Source organism: Ovis aries, chromosome 4, assembly GCF_016772045.2.
Source record: "Ovis aries strain OAR_USU_Benz2616 breed Rambouillet chromosome 4, ARS-UI_Ramb_v3.0, whole genome shotgun sequence".
Lineage (NCBI taxonomy): Eukaryota > Metazoa > Chordata > Mammalia > Artiodactyla > Bovidae > Ovis > Ovis aries.
In genome coordinates this window covers 52,983,227-53,005,532 of record NC_056057.1, presented here as the reverse complement: position 1 = coordinate 53,005,532, position 22,306 = coordinate 52,983,227, and the positions used below count along the sequence as shown (strand labels likewise).

At 35.2% G+C, this 22,306-nt stretch overlaps 1 protein-coding gene across 1 annotated transcript in view; it reads left to right on the top strand.

Annotated features, from left to right (window-relative positions):
- The window catches only part of CAPZA2 (capping actin protein of muscle Z-line subunit alpha 2), a 57,685-nt gene that overhangs the window by 19,142 nt on the left and 16,237 nt on the right, over positions 1-22,306 (top strand). Inside the window, exons 2-4 of the mRNA XM_004007870.5 lie at positions 9,757-9,820; positions 14,915-14,966; positions 20,341-20,404. Coding sequence (XP_004007919.2) covers positions 9,757-9,820; positions 14,915-14,966; positions 20,341-20,404 — 180 coding nt within the window. The remainder of the gene's footprint in view (positions 1-9,756; positions 9,821-14,914; positions 14,967-20,340; positions 20,405-22,306) is intronic.

Genomic DNA, 22,306 nt, shown 5'->3' with positions numbered 1-22,306 from the left:
GTTGCCTGCAACAATTACTGTTGTTGCTCACCCTGGGTGATTTTCTAATTCAGTCATTACTTCTGCATTTGTTAATTTAAATTCTGCTATAACGAAGAGCTTCCCTCCATTTGTTTATCCATTTCTTAATGTCAGTATGGACACAAGAATTCTTATTTTATTCTGTGGGTTTCTGTCATTATTTAATTGGTTGCTTGAATTGTAGCCCATAAGAAAAGCAAAGTACAAAAAAGTTTCATAGTACTTTTGTGTTTAACAGTCGATGGGCAGAAATTATTTTTTTTCTCAAGTAATGTGTATTAACATTTTGGGTGCTGTTTTCAATGTACTACTCTGTCTTCTGCTTACCTGGTGGCTCACTGGTAAAAAATCTGCCTGCCAATGCACGAGACACTGTTTTGATCCCTCTGTCAGGAAGATTCCCTGGAGAAGGAAATGGCAGCTCACTCCAGTATTCTTGCCTGGGAAGTCTCATGGACAGAGGAGCCTGGGTGCTACAGTCCCTGGCGTCTCAGAGTCAGACATGACTTAGCAACTAATCAACGATAAGTAGCATTATAGTATCTGCTTTTTTTCCAAGAAGCACAAGAGTGGAATATACCATTTATGTTAGGTTTATCTTTTTGTATATTTTATACAAAATAATGTTTGGATCCTAGAGAAAGCAAAGAAAAATATAGTTCTTCTAGCTTTTAGCTCTGTATTAACTTTTTAAAACTGTTTTCGATGTGATTGTTATGAAGTATTCTGTCACCTACCAGTCACTAACATAGATAAGAGAGAGTCTCCCATCCAGCCAAACCTTCCCAACAAAACCAAGGCATTGTCCCTTCCCCAACCTAGAGTTACAGTTTAAAAATATAGTAAAAATACTAACTCTTTCCTGAATCCTACGCCAGTTTAGAAGAACTTGAAACAGAGATCAAATTGCCAACATCTGTTGGATCATCAAAAAAGCAAGAGAGTTCCAGAAAAACATCTACTTCTGCTTTATTGACTACACCAAAGCCTTTGACTGTGTGGATCACAACAAACTGTGGAAAATTCTGAAAGAGATGGGAATACCAGACCATCTGACGTGCCTCTTGAGAAATCTGTATGCAGGGCAAGAAGCAACAGTTAGAACTGGACATGGAACAGCAGTCTGGTTCCAAATCAGGAAAGAAGTATGTCGAGGCTGTATAATGTCACCCTGTTTATTTAACTTATATGCAGAGTACATCGTGCAAAATGCTGGGCTGGGTGAAGCACAAGCTGGAATCAAGTTTGCCAAGAGAAATGTCAATAACCTCAGATTTGCAGATGACACCACCCTTATGGCAGAAAGTGAAGAAGTACTAAACAGCCTCTTGATGAAAGTGAAAGAGGAGAGTGAAAAAGTTGGCTTAAACTCAGTTTTCAGAAAACTAAGATCATGGCATCCGGTCCCATCACTTTATGGCAAATAGATGGGGAACCATGGAAACAGTGTCAGACTTTATTTTTGGGGGCGCCCAAATCACTGCAGATGGTGACTGCAGCCATGAAATTAAAAGACGCTTGTTCCATGGAAGAAAAACTGTGGCCAACCTAGACAGCATATTAAAAAACAGAGGCATTACTTTGCCAACAAAAGTTTGTCTAGTCAAAGCTGTGGTTTTCCCAGTAGTCATGTATGTGAGAGTTGGATCATAAAGAATGCTAAGCGCTGAAGAATTGATGCTTTTGAACTGTGGTGTTGGAGGAGACTCTTAAGAGTCCTTTGGATTGCAAGGAGATCCAACCAGTCCATTCTAAAGGAAACCAGTCCTGAATGTTCATTGGAAGGACTGATGCTGAAGCTGAAGCTCCAATACTTTGGTCACCTGATGCAAAGTACTGACTCATTGGAAAAGACCCTGATCCTGGGAAAGATTGAGGGCAGGAAGAGAAGGGGACAACAGAGGATGAGATGGTTGGATGGCATATCACACTCGATGGACATGAATTTGAGCAAGGTCTGGGAGTTGATGATGGTCAGGGAAGCCTCGTGCTGCAGTCCATGGGGTCGCAAAGAGCTGGACACAACTGAATGACTGAACTGAACTGGCTTTGAATAATATCATGTGGAAGAAGATGATGGTTAATGTAGGAGATTTTGCTGTGGGCCTAGGAGTATACTAGGGCTTGTCCAGAAAAACTCTAATATTCGCATGTGTAGATTGAGTATAGCTCCATGTGTGTTAGAGTTTGAGGAAGTTTGTGTTTGATTATTTTCAGACTTTAATTCTGCTCTTGAGACCTCTTCTTGTTAACTTGTATGACTTTTTTTTCTTTCTTGGATTTGGAAGTGGGCTAGAATAAATAATTTTTTTTTAAAAAAGTTAGCTAGGAAGGATGGGTGTAGGGGAATGTTTAGTCTGTAGCAGTGTTTAAAAAATACCCTGATGATAGAACAGTTTCTCAGGAAGATAAGTAATCCTTTACTGTGGTGGACACACTTTATTTTCTTTAGCAGCTGAGAAATCCAAAAATCTTATCTTTTGAAATTCACAAAGACCAGATGAAGATACTTTAGTTATAGCTGGTAAAGTCCAAGTTGTGTTTTGGATTTTCAGTCAGCTCCCATCACTTCTAAATACTCAGTGGCACTTCTTTTGACCCACCGTTCACTTTGGTAATTGTGACCCATCTGTTAACTCTTTTGGGTTTACTGTATGCATTTTGTGCAATAACATGGGCAAATAAGTCTAAGATGAGAAAGTATAGAGCAGTTTTGCTTTCTCGGTAAAAAAAAAAAATAAAACTGAATAAAAGTCTAAATGATATGTATTTTTTATTAAAATAACTAAAAAAAACTCAACAATCATTTCACTAAATATGCTATGTGTATTATATATGTGTGTGTATATATATATGTATATAATATACTGCTTGCTATCAGTACTTTAATTTGTCAGCTTACTGGTAGTGTGTAAGTCTTCAGGGCTAGTAAAAACAATTTCTCCAAAATTCTAAAAGTTTCCCAAAGAAATATTTGATAAATTCATGAGCAGGATACCACAATTTTTATTTGTTGCCTGTGGTAGTGATTAAGGCTTTCTTACATTTACCCCAACAGAAGAAAGAGAGGAATAAGGGAGCAAAGGAAGTTAAGACATTTATATAGACATAGGAGATTCCAGAGTATGTTTAGCATATGCTGTCTTCCATTCTCTGCACCACCTTTGCCTATTAAAAATCACTTATTTTCTATATTTTGCCTTTTGGTTTTAATAATACTTTTAAACAGTTTAGAAGAAAATAATTTGAAAACACATGAAATATCTGTTTTTAATTAGCATATAGTAGAAGCGTGCCCTTCTCTTTTATGACTTTCAGCATGTGTATAGATGCATGTACCTGTTACCAAAATCAGGATAAAAAGTGACTCCATCCCCCCCAAAGCTGCCTCATTCTCTCCTCCTTCACTTCTCCCATTGTGTTGACACCCGCTTCTCCCAGCCCCTCGCAGCCGTTAATCTGTTCTCCCTTGCTGTGGAATATTGTTTATTTGAAAATATCATATGAATGGAAACGTGTCATTGCCCTGTAACCCTCTGAGACTGGTTTGTTTCATCTAGCACAAGGCTTTTGAGAGTCTTCCAAGTTGTTGCATGCATTGATAATTTGTTCCTCTTCATTCCTGGGTAGTATTCCGTTGCATAGATGCATTATCACTTACCCATTCACCCATGTGTGGACATTTTAGTTGTGGATTGTTCCTGGTTTTGAGCAATTTTGAATAGATTTTTGTGGAAACACAGAGTTAGGTACCTGGAAGTGGAATTGTTGTGTCATATGATGTGTGTTTATAAGAAATTGCTAACCCGTTTTCTCTGCCAGTTGCACCATTTTGCATTGCCAAAGCAATGTTTTGGAGCTCTAGTCGTTTTGTATCCTCACCAGTACTTGGTATTATCAGTCTTCTTTACTTTAGCCATTCTATTAGGTATATAATGGTGTTTCATGATTTTAATATTCATTTCTGTAATAATGATATCTTCTTTGCTGAAGTGTGTTCACGTCTTTTGTTTACTGTTTTCTTACTGTTGTATGTTGATAGTATATGTTCCAGATACAAATTGTTTATTGGATATGTGATTTGCTGATATTTTCTCCAGTTTATGGTGACTCAGATGGTAAAGAATCCATCTGCAATGAAGGAGACCAGGGTTTGATCCCTAGGAGAAGGGAATGGCAACCCACTCCAGTATTCTTGCATGGGGCATTCCATGAACAGAGGAGCCTGGGCAGGTACAGTCCGTGGGGTGGCAAAGAGTCAGATATGACTGAGCTACTAACACACACTCTCCAATTTGTAGCTTGTCTTTTCATTCTTTTGTTGTTGTTGTTATTGTTCAGTAGCTCAGTTGTGTCCAACTCTTTGCAACCCCATCTACTGCAGCACGCTAGGCTTCTCTGTTGTTCACCATCTCCCAGAGTTAGCTCAAACTCATGTCCCTTGAGTCGGTCATGCCATCCAGTCATCTTGTCCTCTCTTATCCCCTTCTCCTCCTGCCTTCAGTCTTTCCCACCATCAGGGTGTTTTCCAATGAGTCTGCTCTTTGCATCAGGCGGCCAAAGTATTGGAGCTTCAGCTTCAACATCAGTTGCCTCAGTGAATATTCAGGATTGTTTTCCTTTAGGATTGACTGCTTTGATCTCCTTGCAGTCCAAGGGACTCTCAAGAGTCTTCTCCAAAACCACAGTTTGAAAGCATCAATTCTTGTTTTGTTTTGTTTTGTTTTAAATTAATTTAAATTTTATTTTATTTTTTAAATTTATTTAGTTTTTTTATTTTTTTAATTTTAAAATCTTTAATTCTTACATGCGTTCCCAAACATGAACCCCCCTCCAACCTCCCTCCCCATAACATCTCTCTGGGTCATCCCCATACACCAGCCCCAAGCATGCTGCATCCTGCGTCAGACATAGACTGGCGATTCAATTCTTACATGATAGTACACATGTTAGAATGTCATTAGCCTCGATAACAGAGCATAAGTTTTTAATTTCAGTAAAGTCCAGCTTGTCAGCTTTTTTAATGGATCGTGGTTTTAGTGTCACGTCTAGAAACTTTTTTGCCAAAGCCCAGGTCATGAAGGTTTTTCTTCTGTTTCCTTTTAATTTTTGTTAATTTCTATATTTTTCATTTAGAGCTATGATCCATTTTGAGGTAATTTTTTTTAGTAAGGAGTGAGGTTTGCATAGTGTATTTTTTGCTCATGCATATCTAATTGTTTGGATATCATTTGTTGAAAAGATATTTTTCAACATTGAATTGCCTTTGTACCTTTGTCAAAAATCATTTGGCTATATACATGTGGGATATATTTTTTGGCTGTCAACTCTGTTCCATTCATTGTCTGTCCCTTTGCCAATACCATGCTATCTTAATGACTGTAACTAACACTTTTTATTATTGTATTTTTCTTTTCCATTGTGGTTTATTACAGGATATTGTACATAGTTCCTTGTGTTCTGCAGTAGGACCTTGCTGTTTGTGCATCTTATATATAGTAGTTTGCAACTCCTAATGTCAAACTCCCAATCCGTCCTTGCCTGGTGCCCCCAAAACCACAAGTCTGTTCTCTGTATTTGGAGTCTGTTTTTGTTCAAAGGTGTGCTCACTGGTGTCATATTTTAGATTCTCTATATAAGTGGTATTCTATGGTATTTGTCTTTCTGACTTCCTTTCCTTGGTATGGTAGTCTCTAGGTCTGTTTGTGTTGCTGCTGCTGCTAAGTCGCTTCCGTCGTGCCCGACTCTGTGCGACCCCATAGACAGCAGCCCACCAGGCTCCCGCGTCCCTGGGATCCTCCAGGCAAGAACACTGGAGTGGGTCGCTACAAATGACGTTATTTCATTCTTTTTTTATGGCTGAATAGTACTTGTGTGTGTGTCTGTGTGTGTACCACATCTTCTTTATCCATTCAGCTGTTGATGGACATTTAGGCTGCTTCCATGTATTGGCTATTGTGAGTAGTGCTGCTACGAACTCTGGGGTGTATGTATATTTTCAGTTATAGTTTTGTTCAGATACATACCCAGGAGTGGGATTGTGGTTCTTTGACAGCTCTGTTTTAAGTTTTTTTAAGGAACTTCTGTGCTGTTTTCCATAGTGGGTGCATCAATTTACAGTCCCACCGAGAGTGTAGGAGGGTTCCCTTTTCTGCACACCCTCTTCTCAGCATTTATTATTTGTAGATTTTTTAACAGTTGGCCATTCTGACCTGTGAGGTGGTACCTCATTGTAATTTTGATTTGCATTTCTCTAATAATTAGCGATGTTAAGAATCTTTTCATGTGTCTTTTGGTCATCTGTATGTCTTGGAGAAATGTCTGTTTAGGTTTTCTGCCCATTTTTTGATTCAGTTGTGGTGTTGAGTTGTATGAGATGTTTCTATTATGTTTTGGAAACGAAGCCCTTATTGGTCGCATCATTTGCAAATATTTTCTCCCAAATAGGATGTTTTTTCATTTTATTTATGGTTTCCTTTGCTGTGCCAAAAGCATAAAATTTTGATTGGGTCCCATTTTTTATTTTTGCTTTTATTTCTTTTGTCTTGGGAGACTGATCCAGAAAAACATTGGTAAGATTTAGGTTAGAGAATGTTTTGCCTTTGTTCTCTTCTAGGAGTTTTATGATATCATGCCATATATTTAAATCCTTAAGCCATTTTGAGTTTATATGTGTTTTAAGCCATTTTGAGTTTATATGTGTTTTAAGCCATTTTGTGTTTTGATGTGAGCCAGTGTTCTAACTTAATTGATTCACATGTGGCTTTCTTAACACCACTTGCTGAAGAGACTGTCTTTTCTCCATTGTATATTCTTGCCTCCTTTGTCAAAGATTAATTGACTGAGGCATATGGGTTTATTTTGGGGCTTTGTATTCTATTCCATTATGATCCGTATATGACTGTAGCTTAGGTGATGTGAACTCTTCAACTTTGTTCTTTTTCAAAATTGTTTTGGCTATTCTATTTCATTTGTCATTACTACTTTGCATTTACTACTGAAAGTGAAAGTTGCTCAGGGGTGTCCAACTCTTTGCAACCCCATGGACTATACAGTCCATGGAATTCTCCAGGCCAGAATACTGGAGTGGGTAGCCTTTCCCTTCTCCAGGGGATCTTCCCAACCCAGGGATGAAACCCAGGTCTCCCACATTGCAGGCAGATTCTTTACCAGCTGAGCCACAAGGGAATCCTGTTTACTACTGAGGATGTGAATAATATTTATTTCCTCTAATTTTCTAGCCAAAATCTTTTTTTTTTAATACTTTGGTGATGTTTATGGCTGTTCTGGGCATTAGAGTGATTTCTTGATCTTGCTTGCATTTAAGGGAGGGCGTATTAATACATACGCAAAATAATCTGCATTCATTGGATTCTTCAAACGTAGAAAAATAATAGTATAGGAAGCATTGGTGTTAGAATAAGCTTGTTACTACGTATCAAAGAAATTCTTCTTGGATCTTGATTGGACATTCATTGAATTTGTAGAATAGTTTGGGGAAAATTGTTATTTTACAATAGGGAGACTTACAGTCCATGAACCCAGCATATCTGTTTATTTAGAGCTTCTTTGATTTCTTTCATCAGCTTTGTGTAGTTCTCAGAATATTAGTCTTGCACATATTTTGTTAGATTTTTACCTAGGTTATAGGTTCTTGCTCGCTCCTCTTGCTTAGTCTTGTCCAACTCTTTGCAACCCCATGGACTGTACCCTGACAGGCTCCTCTGTCTGTGGAATTTTCCGGGCAAGAATACTGAAGTGGGTTGCCATTTCCTACTCCAATTTTAGGTTTTTGAGTAGTTTTCTTTATTTGTTTAAGACTCCTTGGGATTTTTCATTGGAAAGTATCATGTTTGCAAGTAGAAAGTTTTATTTATGAAATTGCCTTTCATTCCATTTTCTTACCTTATTGTGCTCTCAGTGTGATGTTAGATAGGAGGGATGAGAACAGACATTCTTGTCTTGTTCCTGATTTTAGGGGGGAGCTTTCTGTCTTTGACCACTAAGGATGATGTTAGCTATAGGTTTTTTTGAAATATCTTTTATCAGATTAAAGACGCTGTCTTTTTAGTTTGCTAAGAATTTTTATCATTATTGGTTGTTGAATGTTATTAAATAATTTTCTGCTTCTATTGAGGTAGTTGTGGCTTTTCATCTTAATCAGTTGATTAATCATGAATTACTATCATTTATTTTCAAATATTGAAACAGCCCTACATTTCCAGGATAAACTCCACTTGGTTGTGATGTGTTATCCTTTCTATATATAATTGGAGTAAATTTGCTCGTTTTATTGAGAGGATTTTTGCATCTACCTTCCGGAGGATTTTGGTCTTTGAGTTGTGTTTCTTATAGTATTTTAGTCTTTTGTATAAGACAGTGCTGTTCTTTTTAAAAAAGTTGGAAGTTGTTTTCACTTCTGTTTTTTGAAATAATTAGTATAGAATTGGTATTTCTTCCTTAAATACCTGTTAGAAGAAAGCTGGAAGTTTTTATTTGTTGAAATGCTTTTAACAATAAATTTGATTCCTTTCTAGATCTAGGACTGTTTCCTTTTTCATTATTTCTAGTTTCCACATCAGAGCAGTGACAAGTGGACAAGATGAAATAAGGCTTTTGTTTTTGCCAAGTGTGGTCCCTTAATTCAGTGACTGCTTGAGTGTGTATTTTAAAAGTCACCTGGAAAGCTTCTCTCAATCGTGTGTTCTGGGCCTCACTTCCAGAATCTAATTCAGTTGGTTGGGTAGGGCTCATGAGTGTACATATCTGACAAGATCACGATCAGCTTAGTTTTATTGTATAGTGATTGGGAAATTATTATAATTACTCATAATTTCTTCACTAAATGATAATACTGGGCTTGTCATCTAACCTTTCTATATATATATATATATATATATATATATATATATATATGTATGTATTCATTAGTGTTAATCTCTGTAATATAGCCCTTATTCTCTTGAAATATGTCTGTCAGTATACCTGTTGATGGTGCTTCCTTGGTGGCTGAGACGGCGAAGAATCTGCCTGCAATGCGGGAGACCCGGGTTCAGTCCCCTGGAGAGGGGAATGGCAACCCACTCCAGTATTCTTGCGTGGAGAATTCCATAGACAGAGGAGCCCGGCAGGCTATAGTCCATGGGGTCACAAAGAGTCCGACACAACTGAGTGACTAACAGTTTCAAATTTCAGTTTCATACCTGTTGATATTTGTCTCTCACTTATTTTTGAGCTAAAATTTCCTAAGATTCAGTCAGGTGTCATGTTCAGAGCATTTTGAATTTATGCTTTCTTCCTCGCTACATTTTTCTTTTTACTAATTGGTGACTTTATAGATAAGCACATCTGTGACTGTATAGACACATGCATATATTTTTGTTGTTGTACCTAAATGTTTCTTAATTCTTCATACATATAAATTTTCTTGATGGGTCATTTTTTTCCATTTTAGTTTAAAAGAAAAATTTGCTTATAAGAAAATCTTCCTATGTAGACAGCTTTGAATCCTTAAATGCATTAGTTATATGTATATTTTATCTGCATTCAGCTTATGCATTGTGATTATATTAAATAATTAAAAGAGTAAGGGTGTTTGAGTGAAAAAAAAGTCAGTCTTTAAAATCTTAAGCCATTTTCAATAGAATTTTGAAGCAGTATAATTCCTCATGGTTCTTTTGTTGCTTTAGCAGAGGCCTATGCTATGGAACATTTATATCTTCCTTTCTGTTTCAGGTGCGCATAGCAGCCAAGTTCATCATTCATGCTCCTCCTGGAGAATTTAATGAAGTGTTTAATGGTGAGTGTTTAATTCATAAACAGTAAGGCTTGAGGTATCCAGTACTCATTCTTTAAAGAATAAATTACATAATCAGTAACTAAGCTAAAGAGAATGGGTAGAAAAATCTGTATTTTCTGAATTGCAATGAAATTTTTGTCAGTCTGCATTATGTAAGGTCTACAATATATTTATGACATAGATTATTGTACCTGATAAATTTTAATCCTCTAAAAAGAATAACATTAAATCATTTTAAAAGACAAGAAAATTTTAACTATTCTTTGGAATTGTGATGTGCATTTTTTAAAAATTTCTTTTAAAGAAAAGATTAGTGGATTAATAAGAACAGCCAAGAAAGGGAGAAACACTGTTTCACCATGCCTGTTTCACCTGCTTAGAAAATGACATCACATGTAAAAAAATTTGTTGTTTAAATTATAGCTCATAAATCAGTTACCAGTATGCCTTTCTTTAAACCTCATACTATATGGTAAACAGTTTTATAATTGTTCACCCATAGATGAGAAATTTAAATATAACATAGTCTCCTGGTTGCTGTAAGAACTCTAAAATACTTCGTTTTAACAGTAAGAACAATGTGGTTGAAACATTGAAACAGTCATGCAGAAAATGGCTTGTAGTGATCTTTATACAAGACTTTTTTTAAACAGTTTTGAGAATAAGCTACCATCAGTTCAGTTCAGTTCAGTCGCTCAGTCGTGTCCGACTCTTTGCGACCCCATGAATTGCAGCTCTCCAGGCCTCCCTTTCCATCACCAACTCCCGGAGTTCACTCAGACTCACGTCCATCGAGTCCGTGATGCCATTCGGCCATCTCATCCTCTGTCGTCCCCTTCTCCTCCTGCCCTCAATCCCTCCCAGCATCAGAGTCTTTTCCAGTGAGTCAACTCTTCGCATGAGGTGGCCAAAGTACTGGAGCTTCAGCTTCAGCATCATTCCTTCCAAAGAACACCCAGGGCTGATCTCCTTCAGAATGGACTGGTTGGATCTCCTTGCAGTCCAAGGGACTCTCAAGAGTCTTCTCCAACACCACAGTTCAAAAGCATCAATTCTTCAGCACTCAGCCTTCTTCACAGTCCAACTCTCACATCCATACATCTACTTCAAATATTTGGCCTTTACTATGTCTTCAATGGGTATTCAGTTTCATTTTTTAAATATTCTACTCCAGAGTAAGCTATTTAAACCTGTTTTTAAGAGGTTTAATCATTCATTTTCATTCATAGTATAAGATATAATGTAATCTCACCTCAGAAAAGATTAGTTTTGAAAGTCAAAAAATGAGGCAGAAATGGTTGCTGTGTGCAGTCAATCAGTTGTGTTCGACTCTTTGCCGCCCCATGGACTACAGCACGCCAGGCTTCCATTTTCCTTCACCATCTCCCGGAGACTGCTCAAACTCGTGTCCTTTGAGTTGGTGATGCCATCCAATCATCTCATCCTGTGTCATCCCCTTCCCCTGCCTTCAATCTTTCCTAGCATCAGGGTCTTTTCCGGTGAGTCAGGTCTTCACATCCGTGGCCAAAGTATTGGAGCTTCAACTTCAGCATCAGTCCCTCCAATGAATATTCAGGATTGATTTCCTTTAGGATTGACTGCTTTGATCTTCTTGCAGTCCAAGGGACTCTCAAGAGTCTTCTCAAACACCACAATTCGGAAGCATCAACACCACCTTCTTTATGGTCTAACTCTCACATCCATACATGTCTGCTGGAAAAACCATAGTTTTGACTATATAGACCTTTGTCACCAAAATGATGTCTCTGCTTTTTAATATGCTGTCTTGGGTTTTTCATAGGTTTTCTTCCATGAAGCCAGGCGTCTTTTAATTTCATGGCTGCAGTCACCATCTGTGGTGATTTTGGAGCTCAAGAAAATAAAGTCTGTCACTGTTTCCACTGTTTGCCCATCTATTTGCCATGAGTAATGGGACCAGATACCATGATCTTCATTTTTTGAATGTTGAGTTTTAAGTCAGCTTTTTTCACTCTTCTCTTTCACCTTCATCAAGAGGCTCTTTAGTTCCTCTTTGCTTTGTGCCGTAAGGGTGGTGTTTTTGCATATCTGAGGTTATTGATGCTTCTTTTGGCAATCTTGATTCCAGCTTGTGCTTCATCCAGCCCGGCCTTTCACATGATGTTCTCTGCAAACAGGGTGACAGTATACAGCCATTATGTACTCCTTTCCCAATTTTGAATCAGTGCATTATTCATGTCCAATTCTAACTATTGCCTCTTGTGCTGCATAAGGCTTCTCAGGAGACAGGTATGATGATCTGGTACTCCCATGTCTTTAAGAATTTTTCACAGTTTGTTGTGATCCACACAGCCAAAGGCATTAGCTTAGTGAAACAAAAGTAGATGGATGTTTCTCTGGAATTGCCTTGCTTTTTCTGGGATCCAGCAGATGTTGAAAATTTGTTCTCTGGTTCCTCTGCTTTTTCTAAATCCAGCTCTTATATCTGAAAGTTCTCAGTTCACGTACTTGGAGAATTTTGAGCATAACCTTGCTGGCATGTGAAGTGAGTGCAGTTGTGTGGTAGTTAGAACATTTTTGGCATTGTCCTTCTTTGAGATTAGAATGTAAACTGACCTTTTCCAGTCTTGTGGCCACTGCCGAGTTTTCCAAATTTGCTGGCATATTGAATGCAGCCCTTGAACAACATCATCTTTTAGAATTTGAAATAGCTCAGCCATTTCAAATCCTAAAATACCCTAGAAAAATCCCCTAAATTATCTACAAACTGTATTAATGTATGATTTAGTACATAGAGTTACATATGGTAGTTGTTACACATTTAAAAATTTAACCACTGAGCTACACTCAGGAAGAATGGTAGTCTATATTGTGAAAAATCTGAAAGTTAAAATATTCTCCCTTTCAAGATAACTGTAAAATCTGGAGCCAAGAATAAATTATAATTCTGAGAGAAGTTTTTCACTTACTGTTTTGAGTTAAATGCCTTACAAATGTACTCATCAGAAAGACCCTTGAAGAATATATGAGTCCTAGAAATTGCTTTTGTAAGTCTCATTGGAAATTAATGTTGAGTTGATACATTCTGTGTTGAGGTCTGGTAGATTTGGGCATTCAGTAGGCCTGGGCTGGGGCTGTGGAATGGAAGTGGGAGATACAAGATATGTAGGTTTTAACTACATATAGGAGTATATTAGTGTTAAAAAGGAATGAAATATTTGAAGGGAAAAAAATCTCATATGTATTCGATTATTTTTATGCTATTTTTGTTGATAACATTAACATCAATAATTTCATGGACGCCACAAAGGTTAGAAATGCAGAGTCATGATCTTGTCAAACTAGTGCTTCCCAAATGCTGTTTCCCAGATTGACTGTTAGAATCGTTACAACATAGATTTTTGGTCTTAGTTTTCGGGGAACTGATGTGTTATCTGGGCAGGAGTTCTGACGTGTATACTGTTCTTTGTTTTTTTTAGACTCCCACTCATCACCCATTGTTCTAATGTGTGGTCTGACTTGAAACCACATCCCTTAAGAGTAGTTTTTATTTTATTCAAATTCTTCTCTTTCTTTCATAGTATTCTACATATGATAAAAGTTTGAACTTTTTTCCAGAGTGAAGATAACAGGATCAATAGATTCTGCTTTTAAATTATTTTCCCATTTAAATGCAAGAAGAGACACTACTGTGCAAAACCACTGTTAATGCTTGTGCTTTAAATACTGAAGATACAGGAATCATATGTGTCAAGTAGAATTGCCAGTTTACTTTGTGAGAAAGAAATACCTATAATTGTAAATATCTTTGTTTTAGTTTTTCAGGCAGAAGCTTCCATTGTTTAAAATCAGTTAATTTAGAAATTAAATTGGAATTGTATTAGTGGTTAGTCAAAGAGATTTTTTTTTTTTTATTGTGACCTACTGCTGAAAAGAGGTATGTGAATAGGCAATATTTTTTTCTTTGGAATAACTTTATATTTTTATTGATTCGTAGTCATTTTAAAATTTCTAAAGTGCAGAAGAGAATCTAGAATCACACAGAATTCTACCCTCTCTTCTCCACTGTTTGAATAAAATACTTAAAACATATCTCAATTTATACTCATGTATATAACATTACATAAGTTAGTACTTACTATGTATGATGAATTTCCTCCTTCCTGTTTATTGTATATTTATTTCCGTGTTGATAAATGCATATCTACATTATATCTACTAGAAGCCCAATTTTACACTATAAGAACTATTGTCTGTTGTATTTAACCAATTTCTTAAGTTATTTGTGTTATTTTCATTTAATGAAAAAATTAGGATACTTTGTTATATGTATATTTTATGATAGCAATTATGTACAATAGCCAAGTGTGTAGGGAAAATAATGAAAGAAAAAACACCAAGACTAGAGTAGAATTTTGTTTGGTTTCTGGTGAAATTTTGTAATTTTTTTTTCCCAACTAAAAATAGTAGTTCTGTTTTAATGATTAATAGATACATGTCTGCATAGTTGAGTCTAAAATTAGGACAAAGTTAAGAATCAACAAACAAAATGAGATTACTCAGTCAAGTAAAGTAGTTATCCATATCCAACTAAACACATTCGTCTGTCATTGAACATGAGATGTCTGAGAAACAAAATGCCTACATCTGTACTGCGTTCACAAGCCGTTTCTTGTTTTAATCACTTTTTCCATAAAGCAAATACATTTGAGACTCATGATAGTATTGTCACACTAAGAGGCATAGTCCTCAGTCTTTGGCAGATCTGTTCACATCATCTTTTTGGTGTAGGTTATCTTCACTTTATTCTTTGGAGACACAAAGAAGAAAGTTACAGGTACAGGTGGTTACAGTCTCAGTCTGCCTGCATTTGGAATAACATATTTTTATTTCATTCCATCTCCTATTTCCTTTCCAAAATCTTTTCTTTTCTTACTAATACCATGATGTGTTTCTGTGGTTATTTTGGTCATCAAGGTAATATTTTGATCTTCTGTACATATTTTGGAGGGTGGGTAGGAGGCTAATACATGACTGAAATAACCTAAATTCAGTCCATAGAAATTTCAAATATAGGAAAATAGTAATACTGAAAACATAATGTTTGTTTTGCAGATGTTCGGTTACTACTTAATAATGATAATCTTCTCAGGGAAGGAGCAGCCCAGTAAGTATTATGTATTATATTAACATAATTAAAGTGACATGGGAAAAACTTTTAAAGGGGTTTTTAGGTACTAATCCATGAAACAGATACATGTACTTCAAGTTCATATATATGTACTAGATTAGGAGAGAAATGTTTGGACCACAGAGGGATATAGAGATATAACTATAACATGAAACTCGGTATTCATTGTGTGTGGCTTAAATACTTAATACTACATTTTGACATTTGCACAGTTGGATAAAACTATTTTAGAAACTTTGATTTTTAAAATTGTGATACTTTCAATTTTATGCAAGCTTAACTTTCTATTAAATGCTTGATCCTAATAGATATTTGAGAAGGACCGACTACTATATAGCACAGGGATCTATAGTCAATATCTTGTCATAACCTGTAGTGGAAAAGAATCTGAAAAAGAATGTATATGTTTGTATTACTGAATCACTTTGCTGTACACCTGAAATATTACAGATCAGCTGTACTTCAATTTAGAAACTAGATTTTTGAGGGTTAGGAACTTATTTGTCTATGAATACCTAACATAGTATCTGACAGATGCTTACTTAATAAGTATTTACTAGATTTGTGAGTAAATCAAAGAATCACTAAGCAGTTCTAAATCTTAGTATATCATCTTTGGACCAATGACCACAATCATGACTTGCCACAACTATCTTAAGATTTCAGAGAAATAATTTGTTTTCTTTTCTTCTCTCACCTCCTTGAATAAGGCTTGTGGACCCATATTTAACTAATTTCTTTACTCATTTGAAAATGATGAAATTAAACTTTAAGGTGCCTTACAAAGAGTGTTCAGTATCCATACAGCCACTTACTTTCATCTTAGAATACTACCAGAATGTGAAATCTTGACTAATGGGGAAAATTTGCTCTAATCCTTTTTTTGTAATGTTTGAAGGCTTTATCAAATAAATTTGTTTTTTAGAGTTAATTCTAGTGAAGGTGGAGGTTCAGCAGACTTCTGGACATTTCTGATTTAAATTCCTGTTATCTTTTCCCCACTTTTTAAATTGAAATGGTTGATATACAATATTACATGTTATAGGTGTACAGCATAGTGATTCACAGCTTTTTAAAACTATATTCCATGAGTGATTACTACAAAATGCTGACTATATTCCTTGTACAATATATCCTTGTAGCTTATTTATTTTATACATAATAGTTTGTGCTTCTTAATCCCCTGCCCTTTTCTTGCCCTACCCCCTTTCCCTCTCCCCACTGATAACCACTAGTTTGTGCTCCATATCTGTAAGTCTGTTTCTTTTTTGTTATATTCACTAGTTTGTCCTATTTTTAGATTATACGTATAAGTGATATCATACAATAGTTGTCTTCCTCTGACTTATTTCACTTAGCATAAATGCTCTCCGTGTCCACCAGTGTTGTTGCAGGTGGCAAAAATTCAGTATTTTTTATGGCTGAGTAGTATCCCATAGTACATATTTACTGCTGCTTCTTTATCCATTCAGCTGTTGGTGGACACTTAGGTTGCTTCCATATCTTGGCAATTGTAAATAATTCTGCTATGAACATTGAGGTGCAGGTATCCTTTTGAAGTAGTTTTTTTGTTTTCTTCCAATAGAAGCCAAGGAGTGAAATTGCTGGGTCATAAAGCGGTTCTGTTTTTAGTTTTTTTGAGAGAGCTCCATATTGTTTTTCACATGGTTACACCAATTTACATTCCCACCATCAGTGTAGCGGGGTTCCCTTTTCTCCACATACTTTCCAGCATTTGTTATTTATGTTCTTTTGGATACTAGCCATTCTGACAGGTGTGAAGTGATATCTCACTGTGGTTTTGATTCACATTTCCCTAATGATTAGTAATGTTGAACATTTTTTCATATGCCTGTTGATCATCTGTATGTCCTCTTTGGAAGGTCTGTTCAATTCTTCTGCCTATTTTTTAATCAGGTGGTTTTTTTTTTTAAAACTGTGATTTGTATCAACTTTTTATATATTCTGGATATTAATTCCTTATCAGTTATATATCATTTGCAAATATTTTTTCCTGTTCATTATTTTGTCTTTTTGTTTTGTTGATGGTTTCCTGTACTGTGCAAAAGGTTTTAGGTTTAATTACGTTCCTTTTATTTATTTTGCTCTAGGAGATGGATCTAAAACTAGTTGCGATTTATATCAAAGAGTGTTGTCTATGTTTTCCTCTAGGCATTTTATGATTTCCAGTCTTATAGTTGGGGCTTTAGAGTTTATTTTCATACATGGTATTAGAGAATGTTCAGATTTTATTGTTTTCCATGTCACTGTCCAGTTTTCCCACACCGCTTACTGAAGAGACTGTCTTTTCTCCATTTAATGTCTTGCCTTCTTTGTCATAGATTAATTGAATATAAGTATGTGAATTTATTTCTGGGTTCTCTATTCTGTTCCATTGGTCTATATGTCTGTTTTTGTGTTAGCACCATACTGTTTTGATTACAATAGCTCTGAATTAGATTGGCCCAAAGGTTCATTTGTGTTTTTCCTTAACATCTTATGGAAAAAAACAAACAAACCTTTTGACCAACCCGGTAGTATAACTCTGAAATACGAAAGCATGATTCTTCCAGCTCTGTTCTTCATTCTCAAGATTGTACAAGCTGTTAGCGGTCTTTTATGCCCTGTTATCTTTTAATAGCAATGTTTATATATTATTTTTTATTGTGGGAAAAATATACCTAATATAAAGTTTAACTTTTTAATATTTTTTTAAGCACACAGTTCTTTGGCATTAAGTACATACACATTTTGTATAGCCATCACCACTATCCATTTCCCAGAACTTTTTTTTTTAATTTTCCCAAACTGAAACTCTACAATTTCCCATTCTCCCCTCCTCTTAGCCCCTGGGAATTATATTCTATTTTCTGTATGAATTTGACTTCCCCAGATACCTCTTATAACTGGAATCATACCGTATTTGTCCTTTTGTAACTGGTTTATTCTAGTTAACAGAATGTCTTCAAAGTTCTCCTGTGTTGAAGCATGTTAAAACTTCCTTCCTTTTTAACACTTGCTGTGTGTGTGTTTTGTGGATTAAAAAAATGGATAAACATTTTGTTTTTTCATTCACCTGTCAGTGGACATTTGGGTTGCTTCCACCCCTGTTAATGATTGACATGCTTAATAGAAATCAGTTTACTTGATATCTTTGACTTCAGTCATTAGTTTCTGAGTGAATAGCCTCTTATTCCTAAGTTCTTTAAACCTTTTAGATGATATATCCAAGTAAAATTTATTTTCTTTCTTATAGCATATAGCATGTTGACAGAAGTCTTAAAAAAGTAAAGGAAATGTACACTGTTCATGACCTTTTAACAACAGTACTTTTCAGAGTAATTGTTTCCTCTTGAGTTCTCTGTGGTAAATAAATGTGGGTTGTTTAATGTAGCTGCAAAAATCAGTGAATTTTTTTAAGTTAAGGAAATAAGAAACTTGATTTGTTGAAAGAAGTTTTTCCTGTGCAGAATAAAGTTTAATAAAGGTCACAAAAATATTCATAATTATATAAGTGGTATGAAATAGCCATACATTTGAATAAAGTATGAAAGCATTGAAATTTTATTTATCCAAAGGAATGTTTATCTGATGTTTGTTACTTTTAAATAAATTGAATTTCCTTGGAATGTGAGCTATATTTCTCTTCTGTTATAAACCAAATTTCAGGGACAGGACGTCCTGGTCCATGTTTTAAGAGGTATATACATTAAATGCCTGATATTCTAATTTTTTAAGATTAGTCTTTGAGGAAATCAGTACCTAGTGATAAAAACAAGATGTTTATAAGTATGACTTCAAAAAACATCAAAACCTTGAGTAGAAACATCAGTTTTTCTTGCATGTGGTTATAGTTGCAGTAAATGATTGCTAACTAGATGAATAAGGAGAGAAAGTATTGATTCTTTTTGTTGACTTCAGTTGTAATCTTTGTACAGAATTTCTCTTTATTCAAATTCATTTTGCAGATTTTTGAGGTTATCTGTAAAGTACAGAAATACATCTTAAATCATTGATTGACTTTAGAACTGTATTACTCTGATTTATACTGTCCTATGAAATAATTTTCAAACAAATATTGTGTTACCACGCCTCATTGTTCCCTTTATTCTAAATTACTTTTGAAGTATCTCCAAACCTGGTTTCATCCTCAAAAGTTAATGTATTACCTGTCCTTAAGACTGTCCAGAGCTATATAACATAAGTTTGGAAAGCATTATAAAAACATTTAGAATGTAGCCTAGCGGCAGTTTCATCAGAGTAAGTGCATAGCCATAGTCCTGTTGCTGCTTCAATTTCATTTTTTGATATTGAATTTCTTTACTATAAGCAGTCTCTTTCTCTGTACTTCTTTTCTACCTTCTGCCTTTTTCCTATTGCTTTAACTCTTTTAATTTTTTTATAACTTAGTTTTGAGAAATTTCTGTCTTTTTGTAAGGGGAAAAAAACGTGGGTTTTCTTAAAAAGTGGCTTTAATTGGACATCTTTGCTAAAAGGCATAAATTCAGTATATTTCATAGTAAAATTAGGCATACTGAAGACTTGGTACTCCTAAATCTAGAAAACTTTGAAATATCCAGAAATTGCCTTTTATCTAACAGATGTATGAATACCAGACTTTACTGTGATGATGAGACAAATAAACCTCTTAGGGATTTCCCAGTGGGGAGTCAGACATGTTCAGTTTCTAGCCAACTGAAGAAAGTATAGAGGCATATTGGAGCCCAATATCAAAGGCCTTTGGAGCCCAAAGGAAGAAATTTAAAATTTCTATTTAGAGATGATTTTTGAGCTGAGTTTAAATAATGAACAGAATTTGAATAATAGATAAAAGAAATTAGTGGAAATACATGGTGAAAAGTAAAAGATGTGAGTGACTCATAGTAAAGGGCATAAAAATATCTTAACTACAGGAACAGGTGACTTAGAAATGGGTGATTGGGCTGTAGGGGCAGAGAAATTATTGGTTTCAGTGTGTTTAACAGAGTGCTTAACACCTAAATATTTGCATGGATGGAGAGGTAGGTAAATGGATGATGAATGGGTAAGTGGAGTGTTTTCTGAACTAGAAGGAACTTTGGAAGTCATCTAGTTCAAACCCCTCTTTTTGTGGATGTGATAAGTGAGGCCTGTACTAGCTAAATATCGAAAGCTGGATGTCATTCATCAGTTTTTATAAAGCCATATCTATATAATATATACCTAATATAAGATCAGTAGTGGAGAATTACAGTTTTATTTAACTTGTCATGTGCAGTGCGGGAGACTTTTATTGACAAGTGAATTGTTTGTGATTTTTTTAAGAGCATTAAATACATAATTTTAAATAACCGACTTTTTTCTTTTTTAGTGCATTTGCACAATATAACTTGGACCAATTTACCCCAGTAAAAATTGAAGGTTATGAAGATCAGGTATGTACATTTCATATAAACACAAGATCTGCTATTCTTTATTGCACTTATAATGGTTAATGTATTCTGCAAAAATTGTGAAGTGGTATGTTTAAAAAAATTTTTTTAAGTGTTTATTTTAACCATAGCCAATTAGGGGCAAAATAATTGAAAATGTAGTTTCTTTTATTGAGACCAATAATGCTATTAGCAAAAAGTCCCTTTTAGAAATACTCAAATATAATTATTTTAAGCTTTTTTAAGATAATTGCTTTATTACCTTATTTTTTATAGGGAAAAAAATCAATCCTATGTTAATCCAAAATCTAGAATATATATTAGTAAGATTTATGTCATAATTTGGTTACTCTGGAATTCTACAGTTGTTCATGTGAATAACTTAGCATTTAGTAATTATTAAATCTTTTCTTTCCAAAGTGCAAGTTGGAATTGCTAAGCAAAGAAAAGCCACAAAAAGTCACTAGCATTCTTATTTTTCATTTTTTGGTTTAAAGTTACTAATAATTGAACAGTAGTTGTATTCATATTATGCTTACATGAGGCACAATTTATAGAAAAGATATGAAGAAGGAGCTTGTAGATAAAACACAACAGAAAGTAGTAAAAGTCTCAGTGGCTAATTAAAGCTTGCATTTGGCATTATGTAATATGTGGTCCCCTAGTTATGTAGTTACAGGGGAAACAGAGAGACTAAACAGAAGATGACTTACAACTGAAGGGAAAAGGTAAATCTGGATAGGTAGATAGGAAGACAGATTTATGCATGTATGTAAATACACACATGTATATATAGAGGCTTATAGTGGGTTTCATTTTGTAAAGCTGTTAGTTTTTCTTTCCCCTTGGGAGATTTTGGGTTTGCTTTTTTAACTGTTACAAATAGTACTGTGCTGAACCTCATTATACCTCTGAGCACACAGACCATTGTTATGTTGAGGTAAATCCCTAAAAGATTGGCTAGATCCAGGGAGTGCATATTTTTAAAATGTTGGGTAGCTCTCAAATTTGTTTTATGAACCTATCATAATTTTAATACTTAAACCTAACAAATATAAAACAAAAAAGCACACTACACTAATCTCTCATATGACATATGACTGTAGATTTCAGAACTTTTTAAATATTGACAAATAGAACCCAGAAGTATATCAGAAGAATGATATGCCGAGATGAAATGGAATTTATTATGGAAAGTAGGAGTGGTTCCAAGACAATATATGGCTCTATCAATTAGCCAACAAGTCTTATGATATATCAAAGGACAGTGAAAAGGTGTTTGAAAAATCCAGCAGCTAATCCTCATTACAAAAACCCTATGTAAAACAGAGGTAGAAGAGAACCTCTTAAATATAATAGACTGTTTAATAAAAAACAGTAGTATTGACTTCCCTGGTGGCTCAGACGGTAAAGCGTCTGTCTATAATGTGGGAGACCTGGGTTCGATCCCTGGGTCAGGAAGATCCTCTGGAGAAGGAAATGGCAATCCACTCCAGTACTATTGCCTGGAAAATCCCATGGACAGAGGAGCCTGGAAGGTTACAGTCCTTGGGGTCGCAAAGAGTCGGACACGACTGAGCGACTTCACTTAATGTGAAATAGAAAACTATCTAGATATGCCAGCTTGTCACCATCATTATGTATCATAAATGGGAGGGTCGCAAATAAGTCAAGAGAATGAGAACTCTTAAAGCTTTTGAAGCAGAGAGAACTCTTAGGTGACATGATTTTTATATTAAGAAGTAGTGAGAAACTCCCATAAATTAACCTCCCAATCAAAAGAACCTATTAGACTTAAAAGAATTTTGTGAGATGGCTGAATTTAAGGTAAGTATACAAAATGCATTAACTTTCCTCTATTGTGGCAAGTAGGGACTTTACACTAGAAATAATTGGAGGGGGAGA